The sequence below is a fragment of the Macrobrachium rosenbergii genome, chromosome 15, assembly GCF_040412425.1.
Source record: "Macrobrachium rosenbergii isolate ZJJX-2024 chromosome 15, ASM4041242v1, whole genome shotgun sequence".
Taxonomy (NCBI): domain Eukaryota; kingdom Metazoa; phylum Arthropoda; class Malacostraca; order Decapoda; family Palaemonidae; genus Macrobrachium; species Macrobrachium rosenbergii.
In genome coordinates this window covers 47,722,621-47,745,120 of record NC_089755.1, presented here as the reverse complement: position 1 = coordinate 47,745,120, position 22,500 = coordinate 47,722,621, and the positions used below count along the sequence as shown (strand labels likewise).

Here is a 22,500-nt window from a genome sequence, read left to right as displayed (position 1 = left end):
ATTAAATTTGCTTCCTCTATACTGCCAATAAAAATGTTTCTCTATGGTTCATAATACTTTTTTTAAGTGTAGTTAGATAGAGTAATTTTTGGCTAAAGATATTTCAAATATAAGGCTGAGAGAGAGAGAGAGAGAGAGAGAGAGAGAGAGAGAGAGAGAGAGAGAGAGAGAGAGAGAGAGAGAATTAATTAGCTACATCTATACTGCCAATAAATTTTTTCTCTACGGGTCATAATACTTTTCAAGTGTAGTTAGATAAATTTGTGCCTAAAGATATTTCAAATTTAAGGCAGAGAGAGAGAGAGAGAGAGAGAGAATTAAATTTGCTCCGTCTATACTGCCAAAAAAAATGTTTCGCTATGATCCGTATACTTTTTTGTAAAATTTATTTGAATACAGTAATTCGTGTCTAAAGATACTTGAAATGTAAGGAGAGAGAGAGAGAGAGAGAGAGAGAGAGAGAGTCCAGGGCTACAGATACACAGACACGCTCACTCAAACGGGCGTATGATAGTTGCGTATGACAGGTTCTAAGAGTTATAGAAGATTGTTTTGTACATTTAAAAATATGACCAAACATAACCCATCACTACCAAAGTCACTTTCCCACGGGAATAACTTACACCCAAAAGATATTACATTTACCTACTAATATACACATAAACATACAACACACACACACACAGAATCGTACTGCACAAAGATATAGCATCCGTATAAACAACTTTACTTCATATCACAGTTGCAAAGGCTTTAGTAGCTTACTAAAGACATATAATGTATATTGTATTTATATACATGAAAAAGTTATATACGAATAGGATATAAACTAAAAAAAATAATGGAATGAAAAAAAGTTAGGGAAAAATAATGAAAATACATATGTTTTCAGTGTAAGTTCGGGATCAGCGTTTATCTCATATAAAAAAAGGGGACTACTAAATATCGAGAGAGAGAGAGAGAGAGAGAGAGAGAGAGAGAGAGGATTATTTTTTCCCGATGTGCTGGGACTATTAGCATACACGGGAATCAATACGACTTCATAAATGCGGAGGGCAACCCTGAGGTAGGATTAAATTCCAATTTAATTCTGAACCCCCCCGGGGCACCTTCACGCCAGCAGCAGCGCGTAGGTAGTGAAATGTGAAGAGATTGTACCGTAGACATATCATAAATCCTTCAAATAAAGCAATGATATAGTTTTATATAAAAACACGAACATACTAAACTTAGGCCAAAGACCAAGCGCTGGACCTATGAAGTCATTCAGCGCTGAAATTTATGTTGAAACAATTGTTAGGGGAGGGTGGAAAGTAAGATGGAAGAAAGAGAATAGGAACGGAAGTATAGTAAAAGGAATGAAAGGGGTTGCAGCTAGGGGCCGAAGGGATGCTGCAAAGAGCCTTATGTAATGCCTACAGTGCATCGCGTGAGGTGCACTGACTGCATTACCCCATTACGGGGTCTTTATATGTTTTAAGCAATTATTAAGTTTCTTGGGTGCTACAATGGTTCAGTGAACACTGAGGTTGAATTCACTTTTTTTTATTTAGTATAAAAATTCACTTTGTCGCCGTCGTCATAACGCTAAGGACAAGACAACTGTTTAACGAGACGAAGACTTAAATGTAAACAATGTCTTCCCCAGTCAATTAAGTCTTACGTGTGAATTTAGTCCTGGTTCAGAAATGACTAATAACTGCTCGAAATGTTGACATAAATTTCACTCAAAATCTAAAAGGCCAATTTCCTAGCAAAATCCTGTGAAGGCAAAACAAATAAAAGAACAACTCGTGCATTTTTCAGTGGAGGCCACAGAACCCGGAATCAACTTTCAAGACATTTTTTTTTTTTAGAAAAACCCATCTGATTTTCGCGAGCCAAAGCTTGTGGGCATGAGGATACCGGCCCCCTCCCCCTAAAAAAATCAATACTTAGAAGCTAGCAAGAGACCTTGGGAACCTGATGTGAGCGGAATGGAGCACAATTAGGCCTGGGCCAACAATTTAATACGATAATCAAACTGTTCAATACAGAACGATACACAGATAATTAACACACAGAAGCAACTTTCGAAAGCCTATATTATAACTTGGATCAATGGAAGCCAGATTTAATACTACAGAAATACCTACAGGATTTAAATCCGACAGTCACCTTACCTCTGCTCTCAGTGGAATTCAACATTCCCTCTTCGCTCCATTTCCAGTGGTATTTAACTTAACCTCCACTGCCTAAGGCATTTCACCTAACCTCAACCTCTAGTTTACACAGAATTTTACCTTTCCACCTATATCATCGTTCGTTCTTTTTCCAGTCCAGAAACTTATACATACTTTCATCGGTCGTTCTTTTTCCAGTCCAGAAACTTATGCGTACTTCCTAAAATGCTAATGAAAGCTCGGTTCTAGACTCGACTTTACCCTCTGGGAAAACGGCACACTCTTCCCCCCAGAAAATTCTCTTTCAATTTGACCACAGTTACTGTAACGCCAATGTATAAGATTAAATCAATCAGTCATGCTTTTTTTTTATGATGAAATCCTACCTTTACTTTAGAGCCAATCGACTCTACCTCTTTCTTTCCTACGGCAAAAGTCAACTTTTCATCTTTCCTTAAAGAATTTCAGCATTTTCATCGCGGCGGCGAATAAAAATCAAAACTCCCCCATTCTGCAGATAAAATCCCACCTTTATTTCTCGCCCGGTGGATTGCCTATCCCGTGCGATAAAATTTCACTCTTCATCCTTTCCCAATATTTCCGTTGTCCACTTCCACAGGCAAATAAACTTCCCTTGTTGTTCCTCCGCCACCTCTAGACTTCCCTTGTCCTAATTTTCTGACGGGGAAAAATTCATCTTATTTTTGTCGCAAAAATTTTTTATTCCTCACCAATTGGCCTTCTTTTTCATCGTCTGCAAATATTTTCACTTTTCGCTTTGGTATTTTACTTATTCCGTCAGCGTTCTTTGTAACTAGAATTAGTTTCCTGGAACAATCTTTGGATAGAAAAATGTTATTTCGTGAATTTCAAAGATTGTTTATACAGTTCTAGTTGGACAACAAAAAAAAAGGGATATTAATTAAAAATATACCTTACACAATTGACATAAATAGTATTTAAAGAACTCGGTAAAAATAAAAAATAAAAAACTGCAAGAGCGGATAAAAAGGCAGGCCATGTTAACTCACAGAAAGCAAATTTTAAGACAAACCGTTCCCCCGCCCGCAACGCCCCCCCAAAAAACGCAGTCCGTATTTTTGAAGCTGACGGTGAATATCCCCAGCTGATACCAATGAAGCTTCTATATTGCTTCTGATTGGCTAATCATTTGAAATGTAACTTCTGGTGGGTGTTAGCGGCATGAGCATCCGCCAATCGCCATAGCTTCAACGATATCAGGCGTAAATATTTACTGTAGTTAAAAAAAAAAACACAATATCAATGGAAGTTTGTGCCTTGTGTTCTCTTCACGTATATTTTAAAGTATCTATTGCATGTAGGCATGTGTGATTTTTACTGCACTTCTTACTTTTATGAATTAAGCATTTTTATCATTTACTTCTACAGTCGTTACGCTAAGAACGAAATGGTGATTATGGAGTCTTTACCAAGTTCTTCTGTGTACACACCTAAAGACCGAATTCATAAAAATACTGATAATAAAAAATGTACATTTCATAAACAAAGTACAATATATTCTGAATAAATACTAATGGCTTAATAACGCAATTAAAACTCTTCTTGAATACTGATTTTCGAAGTCAACATCTCCTAAAAGATGCATATAACAGTTAAAATCAAACAAATTCATATGAGCACTTTTATACGCCAAACTAGTGAACTTGCACTTTTTCTGAACATTAACCTAGGAGTGTCAGGCAACGATGATGCGCAGTCATGCTCCAGGGAAATGCTAATATTAAAAGCATAAAAGAACAAGTGAAATAGAAAATATTAAAACCTGTTGGGAAGACGCTGCAGGAAAACTCCCACTCCCCGACACAATAAAACGAGGTAAGGGTTAATTTCCGTTCGCTCTGATTATAAAAACCCCCAAAGGTTAAGAAGCAAAAGTCTAACGAGAGAGAGAGAGAGAGAGAGAGAGAGGAGAGATAATTTTATAATGTCAATAGGACTTACTTTCCCATGGTTCTCATTGCACTGGACTGTAAAAGATGTATAAAATAAGCGCGCTTGCACACACACACACACACACACACAGACACACAGGAGAGAGAGAGAGAGAGAGAGAAGAGAGAGAGAGAGATTTTATAATGTCAATAGGACTTACTTTCCCATGTGGTTCTCATTGCGCTGGGACTGTAAATATGTATAAATAAGCGTACGCACACTTTTCAAACACACACGCACAGAGAGAGAGAGAGAGAGAGAGAGCAGAAGGACGCACAGCTTTCAAGACGAGAGGAGGAGAGCGAAGGCTTAGCAGGCAGGCAGGGACTACACAACCGAGTTAATGAACTCCCTCTGCTACTAATGACACGCTAATCACACCATTATCTGATAGCAAACTCATGTTTATGCACTTCGCCGAGTTTCCCCCCGGGGACGCATCACGCTAACTTAACCTTTTCGGGGGGGGGGGCCCGGGTTAGTGACGGATTGCAGCTTATTAAACTTAGATAAACTTCCGGTAACTCGGGTCAGCGGTGCCGCCTCACCTCCCTGCTCGGGAATATCCAGGCGAACTGTCGGCGTGCAGTGTATGTATGTATGTATGTATGTATGTATGTATGTGTATATATGTATGTATGTATGTGTATATATATATTATATATATATGTATACGAGTCTATATGTATATAAGTATGAATATATATATATATAATACATGGTTATATATATATATATATATATATATATATAATATATATATATATAATGACAGTAGATACTAACTACTCGAACACAAGATATATTTTTAATAAAAGCATATTCTAGATTTCGCCAAAGAAAAATTATGCCTCGCTCAGGAGGCATTACATAAAACACGATGTTCAAGAATTCATCAAATAAGACATATGACTAGTTCAGGTCACGTTAACTAAAAAGGTATCTTTGGATTTTAAAAAAATTTTAGCAGAAAGAAAACAACTTTTTGAAGGTAAAGTAACAGTTTCACAATATAAAAAATGTGAATTTTTTAAAGGATAAAAAATTCGATTTTTTGAAGAATAAAAAGTCCGATTTTTTCGAAAAATGCAAAATTCGATTTTTCTGAATAATGCAAAATTCGATTTCTCAAAAAAAAAAAAAAAAAAATGGTCGAAGAATAAAAAAATCGATTTTTTCAAAGAATAAAACATCAATTTTTTCAAAGAATTAAAATTCGATTTTCTCGAAGAATGAAACTACACGGCTATGCGAAAATTCCTTAAAAAAAATTGGTATAACTCGCTCAATCCAGATCAACAGTTCATTCAAAATACAATGTCTATGCACATGAAGCAACACATTAGTCCACATGAAAATCAGGTCTCAATGTTCCCTTTCTTAGAGTCCAGTTTTACCCCACCCCCCTTCTCATTTTCGCGTCGCCAATTCAATATTCGCCTTCCGAAGACGATTTTTCTTTTCAAAATCCCCGTTACCTTTAATCCATTCCTCCTCTTTTCTTATGCCATTTATCTTCGGCAATTCCCAATCCACTCTCAAGAGTCGCCTAAGGCTGCGCTAGAAAAGATGTTTTCCTTTTGCCCGTTTCTGGAGAGAGAGAGAGAGAGAGAGAGAGAGAGAGAGAGAGCCTTGGGCAAGGACGAAAAATGGCAAAGGATATCAGAGAGACGCAGGGATTCATTTTTTTTGTCCCCAAATAGATTTCACGGATATGGAATAATGTGCATACAATAAATCAATATAGGATATGGGGCACATGTACAGAATAAAAATGAATTAAATTTGAGGGAGCATGTTTTGCATCACTGGGGCAATTATTCCTTGTCAAAAAGTAAACCCTGGGGTCAAGAACTTAAAACTTGAACGTTACAATGAAAGATAAATGAGACATCAACAGCTTACATCGAATAACGAAATTAATGGTAGACGTCGAATGCGGGACAAGAATTCGGATGTCCAAGAAATTTGTGTTCTATCTCTTTCACTCTCTTTTTCTATATCAAAAGAGCAGCCACTTATTCTTGCAACTTTTATATCAATAATATTTGTGTTCTGCTTCCTCCTACTACCCATTTCCTATTACCTATTCGCCTGGAGAGTTCCTGTGTGTACAAAAGAGGCCATCACCTATAAAAGGGTAGAGAGTAGAACATACATTTCAATTTTACCTTCAGAAAATTGTTACTTTTCCTACAGAAGTCAATGAGTCACTTTGACTAAATCAGTCAACTGTAAACATAATTCAAATTCTCTCCTTCCCAAAAATAGCCCGAATGAAAATATGAATTTGAGTGTTAGAGTAATTTGTCACAAGAATTTACAAAATCCAACATCTAGATTTTTTTGTAAACTGAATAAATTCTCAACGACATCCACCATATTTGATCTCAGTGTTTGGTGGGGTTGCATGAGCAATTATCCATTACTTCCCAATATATATGCTAACATGAATTCTTATCACAGACATTTATTGTTAGTCGAGTTGGAAGCATTTCTATTTTCTTTAAATGTCATTATGACCTTCAGGAGAACTAATATTTTAATCCAACGGGAGATAACACACTGTATTCCGACAGCTGTGTCTTAACAAAAAACATTAACTTTGGCCACCTTAAAATTGTATGAAACCTATTCGTCCCCAACGTCTACATAAAAAGGTTCATCAAATTCACCTAAAATGATTTTTCACATTCACCTTGACCTTAAAATAAGACCCCCTAGGACGTGTGCATTTATCAAAGGCCAATGACATCATTTCGCATTAGCCATCTGAAAGTTTTATGAAGCCTTCTAGGAACTCCATTATCATGGAAAACTCTTTAACTCTTTCCCGTAAGAAACTATTTATAACCAACCCGTATCAGATAGCCATAGGTACTTTATAATATGTAACTTACCTCTCCACAAAAAATTGCCGTCATTTCTTCATAACCTTATTACCATTACATGAAACTTAACGGAACCAATCGCCCATTAAAAAATTAGCAATATTTGTCTTGAATTCCCACAATGCCCATCAGGCTACAATGAAGAAAGGAGAGAATTCCTCCTTAGCCTCTTTTGAAATGTTATGAAAACTACCGGATCCCCTTCAATCTCCGTCTGATAACGAGCGAAACGCTTCCTCTTCCGAACGGTTTGACGCCCACTTGGAAAACCCTACATTTCCGGCGAACAAACGAGAGAGAGAGAGAGAGAGAGAGAGAGAGACCCCTCTCCCCTTCCCTTTTTCCGTGTCTTTCACCGCCGGAGGCAAGACGATCCATTATGATTTGTAACCCGTCCGAGAAATTACGTCTCCTCTCTCCTGAAACTTCCCTCATAAATAGAACCAATGTTTTCCTTTCCAGGAGAAACTATCAGAGCGAAATCTCATTCGCCAACGGTCTCTTTAATCTTCCCTTGAATACTTAAAGGACGGATGAAACTGTCTTATTTCTTTTTCTTTCGGTCGTTTCCAAATTGCTTTCGCCCATCACCCACCTGTGAGAGATGCCATTAAGAGGTTTTCATCCGCTAACGTCTCGCAATTTCGTTTTCTGATAAATTGGTAATAAGATTTCTTTCGGTCCCCCTTTCTCTTATCCAGTTTCGAAGGCGTTCGGACGATACAGATAGCGCGTGCTCGTGTGTATGATTCCATGTATGCGTATTTCATGCGAGCATGTATGCGTATTTAAACACATGCATTTGGTACGCATTTGTATGCATATAACTATATATATGCATTTGCATATACAAGTTTATGATTATTTGTATACACAAGTGTGTACATCTTAATACACACCACTGCCTTAGCCCCATATTTGTATTATATTTTATGTGCGAATACATTCATCTGTTTGTTGATTTCTTTCGTTTTTGTTCTCTTAACACATGACAGTTTTACAATATCACGTGGAGCTCATTTGTCATATGTATATATGTATATATATATATATATATATATATATATATATATATATATAAATAAATGTACAGTATATATAAAAGGATCAAACCAGATTTTAACACCGATGAAAAGACGTCTCTAACAAAAACCAACAAATTACGACCTAAGACCTTTTACGCAGATGAAAATTTTCCCCCAACCTCCTGACTCACATCCCCTAAACTCTAAGTGCAATCAGCTGACTCATTTCTTTCCATTAATGTCCATCTTTGCTTCCAGGATAAAAATTTGAAATTTCAGGCCTAAGCTGACAGCACTAGGAGCAAAGCGCTTCTAAATATTGGTAATTTCATTTTCATGCAATAAAGAGAAATATAATTTTCCAGTCAAGAAAAATAATAGCATTCCTAAAATATGTAGAGCAATAAGTATCTGCCCTCAAGCCAAATTAGAAAAAAGCCAATAACAATCTTTTTATCTCTAACAGGAACCAACGCAGTCCCCCTCCTCCCAATTCCCATAATCATTCTCTTATCAGCTCCACCCAGGAATAAAAAAAAAATCTTTTCCTTATCTTTTCTTGACAAGAACAAACCAAGAGCTTTCTCAAACCGCTATCAGTTCCGGAAACGTTTAACCAAAAGAATTCTTTTCCTACTTTTGTTTCTTCGCCAAACAAACCAAAGGTTCTCCTTCATATCCCGAACGAGAATGATCAGTGACAACATATTTTATTAGCATAAATAATAATGAAACATGATAGCTGTCCCAGCATCTTATCACTGAGTTTGTCTACCAACAAAAATATATAATTTCTTAAAATATAAAGATGGAGAATTGATCCTGATTCACGGAGTCATGACTTTCAACTTACGCACATCAAACTGGGAATTAAAATGTCCCTTATCTCGGCCCACAAGATAAACACGGATAATCCTTAGTATACTTTATTCTTACAAGACGAAGCCATGATAATCCTGGTGGAATCTTACCCAACAAGAATTTATTATATTACTTTTTCTTGCCTAAAACGGATGAAAACTGAAAATCCCCTCCATAAGCCTTTGCCTTGGAAAAGCAAAGTGGTACCTGTTCCTATATCACCGGGTAACGTGAGAATATCTCCGAATGTTCCTCGTACTTCTACGAAGTTTTAAAAGAGGGGACACAGTGCATTTTCATCTTGCAAGGGAGAATATCACGCCGAAATTAACATTTCCTTTTCCCAACATACCATTTGTTAGATCTGCCAAGTAGTTCGTTCGTGCTAGCTCGCATGAGAATAAAATTTCTTCCGGTTTGATAACGGCAGAACCAATTCTTTCTTCCATACAGACAAACGCAAAAACTTCGATTTTAACGTCCTCAGAAAATTTTTTTTAAAAATTAAGCTAAGGCCAATGAGCCAGCCCAAACCTAAAGGAAAATAGAAGAGGAAGCAATACCACCATATATGGAAGGTTACTGGAGTCAGGGGAGCACGGAAGACAAGAGAGAATGCTAGAATTCGCCAATTTATACATCTACAGCATTCCTCAATCTATGGAAGACTGAGGATAACGCTTCCGTTAACGTGACAACGCTTCCGTTAACGTGACAAAATAACAACGCTTTCGTTAACATGACAAAATAACAACGCTTTCGTTAACATGACAAAATAACAACGCTAACGTTAACATGACAAAACAACAACGCTTAACGTTAATATGGCAAAATAACAAACTACGTTAACAGCCATATTTTAACAACTAGTAAGGGATAATGATTACATACTCCCCCTCTGCGACAAGATTAAAATAGGAGACATATAAACCCTCTCTTTACCTGGCTCTACAAAAAGAAGCTTTCATCGTGTTGATATGGACTGAAGCACACATGAATCCCGTTACCATTCCCATCGAAAGAGAGCCAAAATAATGATTTCCTTTCCTTTCAACCTTTACAGTGATACGTAATGTTAAGCGTGACTTTGGCTCGCTAGAAGATAAGAGTAAGATGCTAACCCTGCCTTTAGAAGGCATTACAGTAAGGAGTATCGAGATAATCGGTAAAGCCTTTTAACACAACAAAGGTTTTCTCTAAAAGTCTTCAGTAAGAAAATGCCCTCGTCCCATCATCCCTTTCCATCAGCTGTATTGATTACTGCATTTTACTTTTATCTTTTCCTTTTAAGCCTCTTTCTCAGTAACTTTTGAACTTCAACTTCAGCTCGTTTTAGTCTCTAACTACTTCGAGAAAGACCTGTAAAAATCTAGAAAAATTATAAAATCGTCATAAATCAGCTACAATAATATATGTAACAATAAAATGTACCCCTGGCTAATTAAGTTTACTGAAATCTATGCAGAATTGTTTTTACAAAGCAAGGGCGTTAACCCAGTGTCCTCCTCTTTTATCCGGGTTTAGAACCAGAAAAAAATCGATATATATCTCTACCTTGTTCAGTCTCTCCTGACGAAGGGTTCCGAGCATTCCCCTGTGAATGTAAACAAATAAACAAATACCTCTAGTCCTTATCCCTCGTCTTTTATCCGGGGCATTCCACTGGGGAGAGACGACACAAACCCCCCCCCCCCACCTCATTTTTCATTTATCTCCTAACGAAGAGATCCGGGCATTCCCCTTTTCCCGTAAGAGTAAACAAACAGACATATACTTCTAGCTTTCATCCCTCGTCTTTTATCCGGGGCATGGCACTGGGCAGAGAGAGAGAGAGAGAGAGAGAGAGAGAAAAGACAACCCCGCCCCTTTTTTTCTAGTATCTCCTAACGAAGAGATCCGGGCATTCCCCTGTGAATGTAAACAAACAAACAAATACCTCTAGCCCCCACCCCTCGTCTTTTATCCGGGTATGGCACTGGGCAGAGAGACGACACAAACCACAGCCCCCTCATTTTCAGGTGTCTCTAACTAAGAAGAGATCCAGGGCATTCCCTTTCCCGTACAGCCAGATAAAGCAAACAAAAACAAACAAAAAAACATTCCCCCTCGAAGAGGTTTATAAAGCAACTCAAGCAACTTTTCATGGCAATCGCCTTGTCACAGTAAAACGTGGGAGGTGTATTGTTTCACCCTGCATTTTCACTCTTTTTCTTTCATATATATTTTTTTTCGGCTACATTTTTGCGGGAATTCTATTATTCTTTTTCCTCCTTTCGCTCTTCTTTGTGCATTTTTTTTTTTTTTGCTGGAAGCCTAGCTCGTTTTTATTTTCAATTTTGTGTTCGGGTGTATTTCGCCAGGTGACTAAAATTTGATTCTGATTAGAAGTAAATAAATACACTGTACATACATTATACATTTTAATAAATGTGATAATTAATGAGTAAGCAAATCAAAGACTGAAAAAGAGTTCAAAATAAACAAGGCTAAAATGGGAATATTAAGAAGATTAAGTTGAAACATTTCAAGATACCTCCCAAGCTCCTTCTTAGTCACTTTCGAAGCTTGGTCAGCACCTGAAGCTAATTATACAATTATATTACGTTTAACAGCAAAAATCTACAAATTTATAATGAAAATAAAATTTTGGAAGGGTATTTAGATTTCAGTTTTTTTCATCGTGGGGAAATACATCACGTTGTCTTTATTCTCAAAACCCTTAAAATATACAGAAATAAAATATATATATATATATATATATATATATATATATATATATATATATATATATAAATATATAATATATCAGAAAAAATTTATCCTGCAACAGTCTCACGTACGATAAGGCTTCTTTGGTTCGTCTGTTGGTTATCAGAATTACGAAGAAAAAAAAGAGAGAAAAGTTATAGCCTTCATCATTTGGGGGAAATTTTGACAGAAGGTGGGACTCGTGACTAGCAACAAATGATTGGCTCTTGGGAGGAATCCGGTTCTGGAAGGGGAGTTTTTTTAGGGGGCGGGGTTACTGGTAGAGGATTTCCGTTTTCGAATAGTCATGTATATAACCGTTGTTTCAGAGACTTGGTAATGTTATGCATCGTTTTTTATTTAACCATTTCGACAAGGAAACATTTTTTTTAATCCTTCATCTGACTATAAGCATCATCTTCTTCATTTCATACGTATAAATACCTGCTTGTAGCGCGTATTCCAGATATAACTTTTTCCTTGAGCCAGCATACTTCTTACTTTTATACTCCTCCCGACCTGCCAATCCTCGCTCCCAACCCCCACCCCCTCCCGCTCTTCGTGTCTTTCCCTTCAAACAAAGTAAAACTGCCATTTCCTTTCTATTGAATCACTATAAATAGCAAGAACTCCAATGCTCGCATTTCCTCTGACACATCTCGCCACAGAATGGGCAAAGAAAAAAAAAAAGCAGAAATTAAAATGGAAGCAAGTCTTGTTTCTTCTCCCCACTTCTCATTTCGTTTGCCTGCGCGCTTTACCACCTAATATCAATGCAAAGCCTCCTTCCTTTCTCCCTCCCCCAAAACCACCCATCCTTCTTTCTGTTGCTAAACCCTATGCCACACCTTCCCTCTATTCTCCCTAACCTAATACCACACATAACTCTACCTTCCCCTACCACAAACCACCACCCTCCCTCTGTTTCTCCCACCCCAAAACAACACCTTTCCCTCTATACCTTCCCCCTACTTAAAACCACCCACACCCTACCCTCTATTTCCCCCCAAAACCACCCACCTTCTCTCTACACCCCACCCCCAAAGACACACACTTCCTCAATACTCCCCCACCTCCAAACCACCCGCCCCTCCCTCCATAACCCCGCCCGTAGACCCCAAACCACCCACCCTTCCCACTAACACCCCACCCCTCTACACTACACCATAAACACACACACACACACGCGCACAGACACACACGGACACACAGCATCTGGCGTCTTTTTGCGACGCCCTTCCTTCCTGCCCTTCTCAGCTGACATTCATTCTCGCCCGAGCCATTAAAACTACATTAGTTCTTGCCTCAGGCACCAACCACAGGTTGCACAGTTGGTCGTCCACACCACCATTCTTCCCGCGCTGCTTGCTTGCGCTTGTGGTGTGTTGGAGGACGAAAGCAAAGGGGGAGGAAAAATCTTGATCTCATCATACAGGGAATATGCGAGGAAGATGCCAGGCGCGGCTGAGACGACTGCAGTTACATGGATCAGTGTGGAGGAGTTTTATGGGCCGGAAAATGTTAATTAGGTTGATAGTCAAAACGAATCATTTTACCAGATGGTCTTAGCCACACTCTCGTTTAGGGCTGAAATCTTGAGTGTCACTTTCATACATAGACATAAAATAATGTTAATCAAAAACTTTTTTACTTAATATTGTGAAAAGGGATGCATTGCCATCAAGTGAATCGTGAATGTTATGATATCAGGGAAAAATATCAAGTAATGATAATTAAAATGTGATCGAAATACTACAGATTCTGGAAAATGAAATCTTATGAATAACATTAGGCAAATAAATTGGGGAAATGGAATCTGATCAAAAGTATTCGGGAAACGTGTGTACAAGTCCAAGATACCCAAAGAAAACCCCCACACAATGAAACGTAGTCGTTATCAACTAAAGAATACCTTCTAAAACCGGATTGGGGAACAGGTATTTTTTTTCGCCAACCCCCTCACCCCCCAAAAAATCCCCAAAATAGAAAACGACAATATTAATATTATACTGACAATGTTACGGGGGTTAGTGGCAACTTGACATTACATATGGGCTAATTATTAGTATTATGAAGTATACCCTCTTTTAAACATTTCTTATGAAATGTGACTGCCGCAACAGGACCGCTGATTTCTTGAAGAATCTTGACTATTTGGGAGAACAGTAATAGGATTTTCTTCAGAAAGATCGGAGTCAAGACGCTTCGATTAATAGTGCAATTTATGCAGTCATTCCAGACTCATGCATAAATGCATGCACATCTCGGCACACGCACACACAAACACACTACTTGGCAATGATTTGCCTTGACAACAAGAACATCAGTATCAAAATATAAAAAAAAAACAGTCATCTCTGCTTGGATTCTACTTAAGAAACACCGGGTCCTCGTAAAACACGGTACTAAACCAGCTCATAAACCCAAAAACGAGAGAGAGAGAAAAAATTAGAATCCATCGCTCGTACTCACATCGAAAGTCCCCCACTTGCCGTCCGCTACCCTCATGAGCTCGTAGGAGAACCCGAGGTCGTTGGCGAACTTCTCCAGCAGGTCTATGCAGAAGCCCGAACAGCACATGGTGGTGGACGCCGAGGTCGAGGTGTTTCCCGCACCGGCCCTGTAATCAAGAACGGGAGACATTAGTCACGTGGCTTGACCTTTTTGCATATACACAAGTGTTGAATTTTTTTTCCAGTCAATCTTAGGATGGAAGCGGTCCATTGCATAAGAATTTTACATTTTTGGACGCCCACCCAGTCATGATTTACAAATACACACGCGCGAGCGCGCGCACACACACACACACACACTTTGCGAGGAATATGTTTGGAATAGTATGACGCTTGTCATTTTAAAAGTCATACTCAGGATTTTGATACCGGGAAATATTCCTGGTAAGTTTGAAATAATTGCCTTTTTCAAACCATTAGAAAATGTGGAGGATCATTTTCTATCATTAATAAAATATTCACGTTCAGCTCTTTTTAATAACTCTTTTGCTTCAGGTATTGATCCCTACATTAACTGTTTTAACGGGGAACTTGCGTGAGTGAGTGAGTGAGTGAGTGAGTGTGTGCATGTGTGCGTGCGTGCGTATTTGTGGTCTTTATGTATATGTATGTGTATACATATATATATATATATATATATATATATATAGAGATATATATATATATATATATATAGAGAGAGAGAGAGAGAGAGAGAGAGAGAGAGAGATAGTATATTCGACATGTAATCAAGAGGGGATCTTTAAAGCAGATTTCAGCAAGGGATTCCGAACTCTACCTATAAACAACATTACACTAATCAATTGGTAATTCTAATGTTAACAACCCTTGGATTCTAAAGCCTAGATCCACGGTAGATCAAATGAGAAGCTGTTATTCAAAAAGCTACTGGTCTTCTAGCACTAACAGTCAGTTTGAAATCTTGTCCCAGGATAGTTTTACAGGCCGGTATTCTACCACTGGACAAGTAAAATACCAGCAAGTTATAACTTTAAGTAATGTTTTAGTGAACATTCTCAGTGGCAGAATAGGAATAACTTTTATCATACTAAATATAAGAATAGTTTCTAAAGGGTTGAATACTAGTAGGTAGCTTTCATCTGACGAGGGATAAAAGCTACAGGTATTCTACCGCTGATAAACTACTCAATCTGGCTAGAACATCACCTACACATAAAAAAAAAAAAACAGGTTTTTCAATATTAAAAATTTAGGCTGAAACGTCACCAAAGTCCCAGTGGCTAGTATTTTTCCACTACAAAACCACACTGTCAACCTCAACAATTTTAAAAGTTACTCGTATTCTACAGCGGAGAAACTACTCTCAAACCTCTAGTCTACCATTGAGAAAATATCCTTGTATTCACTAAGATAAAACTCATTCCAATTCCATCACTTAGAACATCCACTCGAACATTACCAAGCTTCAACTGGTATTCTACTGTTTAAATCATTAAGGAGAGTAATTAGACTCGGGCAGCAACGTTAGGAAACACCCGGATACTAGAATCTTCCGATACTTGAAGCACGAAAACCCAGCGGACCGATAAAACAGGGGATACCAAAGGATTCAGAGTGTTTCGGGGAAGATTACGTCATTTCCGGTTGGGTGAGCAGAGACAAAAGATCGACTGGCTTCTTTCAATGCGGAGGGTTTCAACGGTAATTATTCTTGTATATGTTCTTTGACTGAACATAAGCTGTTTCGTATGAGAGAGGACAATTAAACACATACATGCTTGCATACACACATAAATGCACAGAAGCACACACACATACTTTTATATATAAATATATATGTGTGTGTTTGTGTTTGTTTTGTGACAATTTGTCTGTGTAAGCGTTTAATTGTCCTCTCTCATACGAGAGCTATGTTCAGTCAAAGAACACATACAAAATATTATATATATACACAAACACACACACATATATATACATTTATATATTATTTTGTCATATTCTGACATGTGTTAATAAAATAGGACATTAAATGTGATTCCCGTCAGTCTTTCACAATTCGAAAGTAGTAATCGTCTCCCAACGTGAAGCTACACGAACACTTTACAGATTCTTCGTCAGTCTAACCCTTCTGAGTAACGCATTCCCGTTTTAATGTCAACTTTTCTCCTAATGAACGGAAGTTCACGCTCCTCATATAACTGAACTCTCAAGTTTTGACTTATAATAACGCACCAATTTCTTAATAAAAAAAAAACCTTCCCCTGAAATGACGCTTGCTTCACACAATTTAATCAAATCCCGGTTCTGTAACTTCGCCAAATGAAACTTCATAATTTAAAATAAAACTTCCTCTAGGAGATATTGGCAATTAAATTTTCCTTGAAACTGTACAACGTCAGTGCGTCCACATACACACACGCGTTAGATGTCAATAACAACTTAACAATGTGATTTGGCCACATAACACAATGGAAAACCCCTTATTAACATTTAAAACAATGTAACTGAAGCCAAAATTTCTTGTGTTATTTGCTTGTGACAAATAACGAGTAAACACAATTAAACCAGACGAACAGTGTAAACTTCAGAAATGAAAACAGAACAAATGAGAAAAGAAACCAAATATTTTTGAAACACTATGCCTGACAGGGGGCGAATTCTTGTTTGACCTTGAGCTGGCCTCACTCGGCGGCACATCAGCTTCATTAAAGGTATACAAATCTCAAATGTGAAGTCTGTAGGTCGTATAGTTCATGAGCAGTTACCTAAGTTAAATTTCTATTTGACCTTGTATTAAGGAGCATTGACCCTGGCCCATGGTGACACCGCAAGGTTAAATTTTCATCCCCCATAGATAATGTCAGCGAAGTTTGAAGTCTCTACCTTCAGAAATATCAGAATTATATATATTTTTTTTAATTTAGCCTTTTCGGAATTACCTACACGCGAAGGAACAGCCATTATCCAGGTACTGTTTCATCTTGATATTGTTTTAGCAAGATGACTACACCATCCATTATCTGGCAGCAAAAATCGGCAAAAAGTACAACTAGGATTAATTACTTTAAAATCAGGTTGGCAAAACATGTAATTAACATAATGTTAAAGCACGTCATGAATTTTTTCTCAGGATGAAAGTAACGAACTTTTTTGCTGTCGACGGAACAAGAGGGATGACATGAGATTCCCAAGCCTGTAATGGACATCTCGAAGGCCTTAGAAAAGTGAACAAAGAGAAAAAGTGACATTTAGTAGGCTGACGGGAAATCTCCGAAGGATAAACCCAAATGAAAAATTAATAACTAGACGGGCACAAAGTTAAGTCAAATAACAATTGAAGGCAGGGCACCAGAAAATTGTTAATGATTATTATGTGACTTCATTATAAACGTAATACAAAGGCACAAAGTTACGTAAAATCATAATTAAAGACAGGTACTGGAAAACTGCTATTGATGAATACTTGACTTCACAATAAACGTAAGTGTTTTTTGGACGGTTAGAAATAGCCTGACTCAGTTGTGTGAGAAATATAAACTTAAGTATGATTTGGACTGTGGGTATTACATAAACTCTGGGTCTGGAACTGGGTAGCTGACCAGAGGGAGTTTCCAGTTTAGTCTAACAGACCAGATGTGACAGAACTATAAACGCAGAACTGGAAAATAGCAGCTATTTATTTGGGGTTTCTTTCTATGCTGAAGTGTCGGTATCCACATCTTACGGAAGAAGCTACGGAACATAGGTGGAACTCTGGAGCTTATAGTTTCCCTCTCAAGATTACACTCTACCGTCAATTTCTAAAAGATTTTTGCTCGTCGAACTTACTACAGGTCAAAGTCTCGAGAATAAGAAGAAAAAGCGCAAAATAACATTAAACTCAGAACAGAGAACATCGACAAAAGAACATTCCCTTTGACAGACACTTCCTCCCGAACCATAAAAATCCTGCAGTATGCTAAGTCTGATATCCTCACCGGATGCCTGCGTCCATTTCCAACCCTACTCCCAAAATCCTCAAGCAACTGTGCTATCCTGGATCCCCCCCCATCCCTCTTCCCCTCCCACCCCAGGGCGATTGGGGGCGGGGAATACTTTACTTACTCTCTAACCCTACCCCCAAAAACCTCAAGCAACTGTGGTGTTCCGAATCTCCCCACTAACCCCTAAGGGGGGAGGGAAGGGGGGAGACTTTACTTACTCTCCGGGCTTCTTTCGGGGTATTTTGCAAATGACTCCACGGTTGGCCGAGCACTGGTTGGTGACCGGATCTGCTGGGGCAAGGTTGACGTAAGGCGGCTCTTCCAAGTACGTGATCTGAGAAAAAGAAAGGAGAGATGATAAGAAAATGTACAAAAATTTTTTTTTTTTAATTTCGTATATTTAATATGAAAAGGCATACCTACGCAAACACGTGAAGGCAATATATACATACATACAAATATATATACATATGTATATTATACATATATATGTATATATTTGCATATATATAATATATATATATATATACTGTATATATGTATGTATGCATGTTTAATTTACTCAGCCTAAGACATCAACACGCAATTGTATAATAAGCATATCCATTATAAACAATCTTTTTTTTGGAGGTCCTCTGTAAGTCCTCAGAGGTCCAGCCGGCGGGGTCCCGTTTCCATGATCTCATGAGTAAAAAGTTAAAAGTTAAGCTTATCTTAGTTTTACCAGACCACTGAGCTGATTAACAACTCTCCTAGGGCTGGCCCGAAGGATTAGACTTATTTAACGTGGCTAAGAACCAATTGGTTACTTAGCAACGGGACCTACAGCTTATTGCGGAATCCGAACCACATTATAGCGAGAAATGAATTTCTATCACCAGAAATAAATTCCTCTAACTCTTCATTAGCCGGCCGGAGAGTCGAACTAGAGTCTAGCGAGTGCAAGGCCACAGCTCTACCGACTCGCCCAAGGAAGAGCTTTCTCATGAGTAAGACCACAACAAACACCCAAAGAGATAACTTTAGTATCCTTTGAATCCTGCAATTGTTTACACAGTAAATAGGCCTGTCATGTTGAGACAAATATGTGTAAAAAAAATTTCGTCGCCTAATTATTGCCTTAAATGTTTTGCAAGATTATTCAAACTGCAGTTAATGAGGTGACTAGATCTCACTTTTATTTGAAGTCAATTCGAAAATATTTTCCAGCTAGTAAACTACTAACATGCACTGACATCACTCATCAGCAGAGATAATGAAAAAATTTTAATACTCTTTAGTAGCTCTAAAAAATGCAAAGAATCCAAATGTACGAAAGAGCATTACCAATGTTCAAGCTTGCCCCTGTTACCATAAATTTAAGATATACCCATTCGAATCAAACTCAGACATTTTGCGGTAACCTTATTTCTTACCCCTGACTTCCCACATACACGAATATATAACAAAATAAGACTATATTGTATCTTCTTTTTCCTCCTTTCAGTGACTTCCGCCAACGATGACAAATTTTCATAGTTTAATTCAATCAAACGGAATGTCAAATTAGAGGTCCGTTTCGAAGAGCGGGAATGCACGGTGAAATTAATTTAACACAGTAATCGGATCACAGTTCAATGCATGAACACGTTTAATATTGCCTGGCGGAAATTGTAGCTGGGCCTATCAATTATTATAGATAGAATGACCGTATACACCACAATAAGTCAAACCCGTTACTGGTCTCATATTCTGAGGGGTTCAATTACAGTGTCACCTACCATGAATCGAGTCTTAAGATTATGAAAATTGAATCAAACACTGACATGCGTTTTTAAGAAATAAACACGAGATATAGAAACCCGCTTTTATTTTTTTAAAAATTTAGAACAACATCGATTTGAAACCACGCCTACATCAATTAAAATGCCATTTCTTTAGTGCAGGGAAGTTTACTGGGCCAAGTGGTAGCATAGTTAAACAAATTCTAAAAAGAAAAGAAAAAAAATCAAGGAATTCCATCAAGGTTGGCAGAGGGACTTTTTCGAAGCGGGGCGGTCGTATCTGGAGCCTAGAAAAACAAGCGACTTTCGCGTCAGCGAGAACGTCCCCTAGATGGGGAAGCTTTTCGGGGCTAATCTTTTCCGACTCCTATCAGCGAGAATCCATTAAAGAAGAGAGTGATGGATGCTGCGGTACAAAATAAAATGTGGAGCGATGAGAATGGAACTCTAAAGTCTGGGATTAAAACGAACATTCTCGGGAATCAGCGATTGGAATCAGAAAGAGAAACAGAGAGAGACAGAGAGAATCTGCCAAGCCACTGGTCTTCGATTAGCGAAATTACACAACGGCGGATATAGACAAATCTTGGATTAGAGACAACGAAAGGAATTTTAAACGCTGTCCACACTTAAGCTCCTAAGGATATTAGCCTTTCCCAAGAATCCGAGATTACATATAGAACTACGCCTGTAACTGGGAGAAGGGAATTTACACGTTACACATACATACACATACGCTTACACTGTATATACATATATATATATATATATATATATATATATATATATATATATATATATATATACACACACATCACATATAACATATATTTATATATATATATAGTGAGAGAGAGAGAGAGAGAGAGAGAGAGAGAGAGAGAGAGAGAGAGAGAGAGAGAGAGAGAGAGAGAGAGAGAGAGATAGAGGGAGATTTAATTTGTGAAGCAGACATAATGTTAGCATCCGGTAAATAATGATGCTAACATTATGTCGGCTTCACAAACTAAGTAAATACAGTTCTCCATTTTCCTTCGTAACTGAAAAGCGCACTCAGAGGAAGAGGAAAGCCTTTTACGAAAGTTGGAAGTTGAACGCGCCTTGTTTCGGGCGAAAGAACGTTTCGCCCCAAATTCTCTCCAGAAGTTTACCGATGGGAACAGGTGACTTGTAATGTGCAAAGAGAAAAATAAAATCTTTGCTCTTGTGAAAAAAAAACTATTAAATAATTATAGGAAACTTCTACAAAAACCATCTTCGCTTCCTGCTTTCAAGACTTCATTATATTAGGAAATGTTAAAAGTCTAGCACTTGAATGGTGGCCAGTGTTGAAGTATAATCATCCTGCCATTGCCTTGGTAGCAATGGATCTCTTTTTCTTGAATGCAGAAAAAGGTGAATTAAAAGCTAATAAATAAAAGATTGGAAAAGATAGCTGGGGAATGTACTGGAGAAATTGTCAGGACAGTCATCACTGCACTGGCTTAAGAAAAAGAGATTGTGGTTGATATCGACTGATCAGTGACGAAAAAAAAAACTCATTTTCCTTTTATGGCTGTAACTATTATTAATATTCATAATGAGCATCCATTATACAAAGAGCAGACACGATGAACTGTAAAGCAAGATTTCACACGTGGTGCACAAATAAAATAAAAGCGAAGGAAGTGGTAGAACTGAATATAAATGACCAGCGATAAAGAGATTCTTATTTTCTTTCCACACCTTCTCAAACAATGTTTCTGTCTCAGAAAGTTTGGAGAGACTGCGGTAATCTGTCGTGGCTGAGCGCATGCCACGCTGGAAATCGGTATAAGACTCAGTTTGGTAAGATACATTCCTCCTCTACCATCCCTCGTCTTCAGACTCCAATGTACGATAGTAAGTTCCCTTATCCTGATCTGCCATTATAATAACCTAAAGTAGCCTCCCTAATCATCCATCTACTTCTGCCTCCCCTTACAGTAATATTTCTGATCAGCCTTCCCTAGTCACAACAGCATCTAACACCGCTACATGTATGGCTATCGAAAACTTGTGTCTCCTCGTCAGCTTAGTCCCCTTACATATGTGGCTTTTGAAATGCCATCACTCTCCGCTGCTCAGCCCTACATAGCATCAAGAGTTTCTCCCAATCCTGCCCTGCTCAGCCCTACATAGCCCTAAGACTTTCTCCCTACTCTGTCCTGCTCAGCCCTACATAGTCCTAAGACTTTCTCCCTACCCTGCCCTGCTCAGCCCTACATAGCCCTAAGACTTTCTCCCTACTCTGTCCTGCTCAGCCCTACATAGTCCTAAGACTTTCTCCCTACCCTGCCCTGCTCAGCCCTACATAGTCCTAAGACTTTCTCCCTGCCCTGATCCGCCCTACATAGCCCCAAGAATTTCTCCCTACCCTGATCAGCCCTACATAGCCCCAGGACTTTCTCCCTGCCCTGATCATCCCTACATAGCCCCAAGACTTTCTCCCTACCCTGTCTTGCTCAGCCCTACATAAGTCCGGTAAGGTAGATAGTTTCCCTGTCAACGCTTCTTCCGTGGACTTTCTCCTTACCTTGCCATGCTCAGCCTTACATTGCCCACTCAGGTTTATGACCCCCTGTCCTCCCTGGTTTCCCT

At 38.3% G+C, this 22,500-nt stretch overlaps 1 protein-coding gene across 1 annotated transcript in view; it reads right to left on the bottom strand.

Annotated features, from left to right (window-relative positions):
* Positions 1–22,500, bottom strand: part of LOC136846650 (glutamate receptor ionotropic, NMDA 2B-like) — a 936,318-nt gene that overhangs the window by 262,668 nt on the left and 651,150 nt on the right. Inside the window, exons 10-11 of the mRNA XM_067117625.1 lie at positions 18,337–18,452; positions 14,134–14,281 (exon numbers count right to left, since the gene is read on the bottom strand). Coding sequence (XP_066973726.1) covers positions 14,134–14,281; positions 18,337–18,452 — 264 coding nt within the window. The remainder of the gene's footprint in view (positions 1–14,133; positions 14,282–18,336; positions 18,453–22,500) is intronic.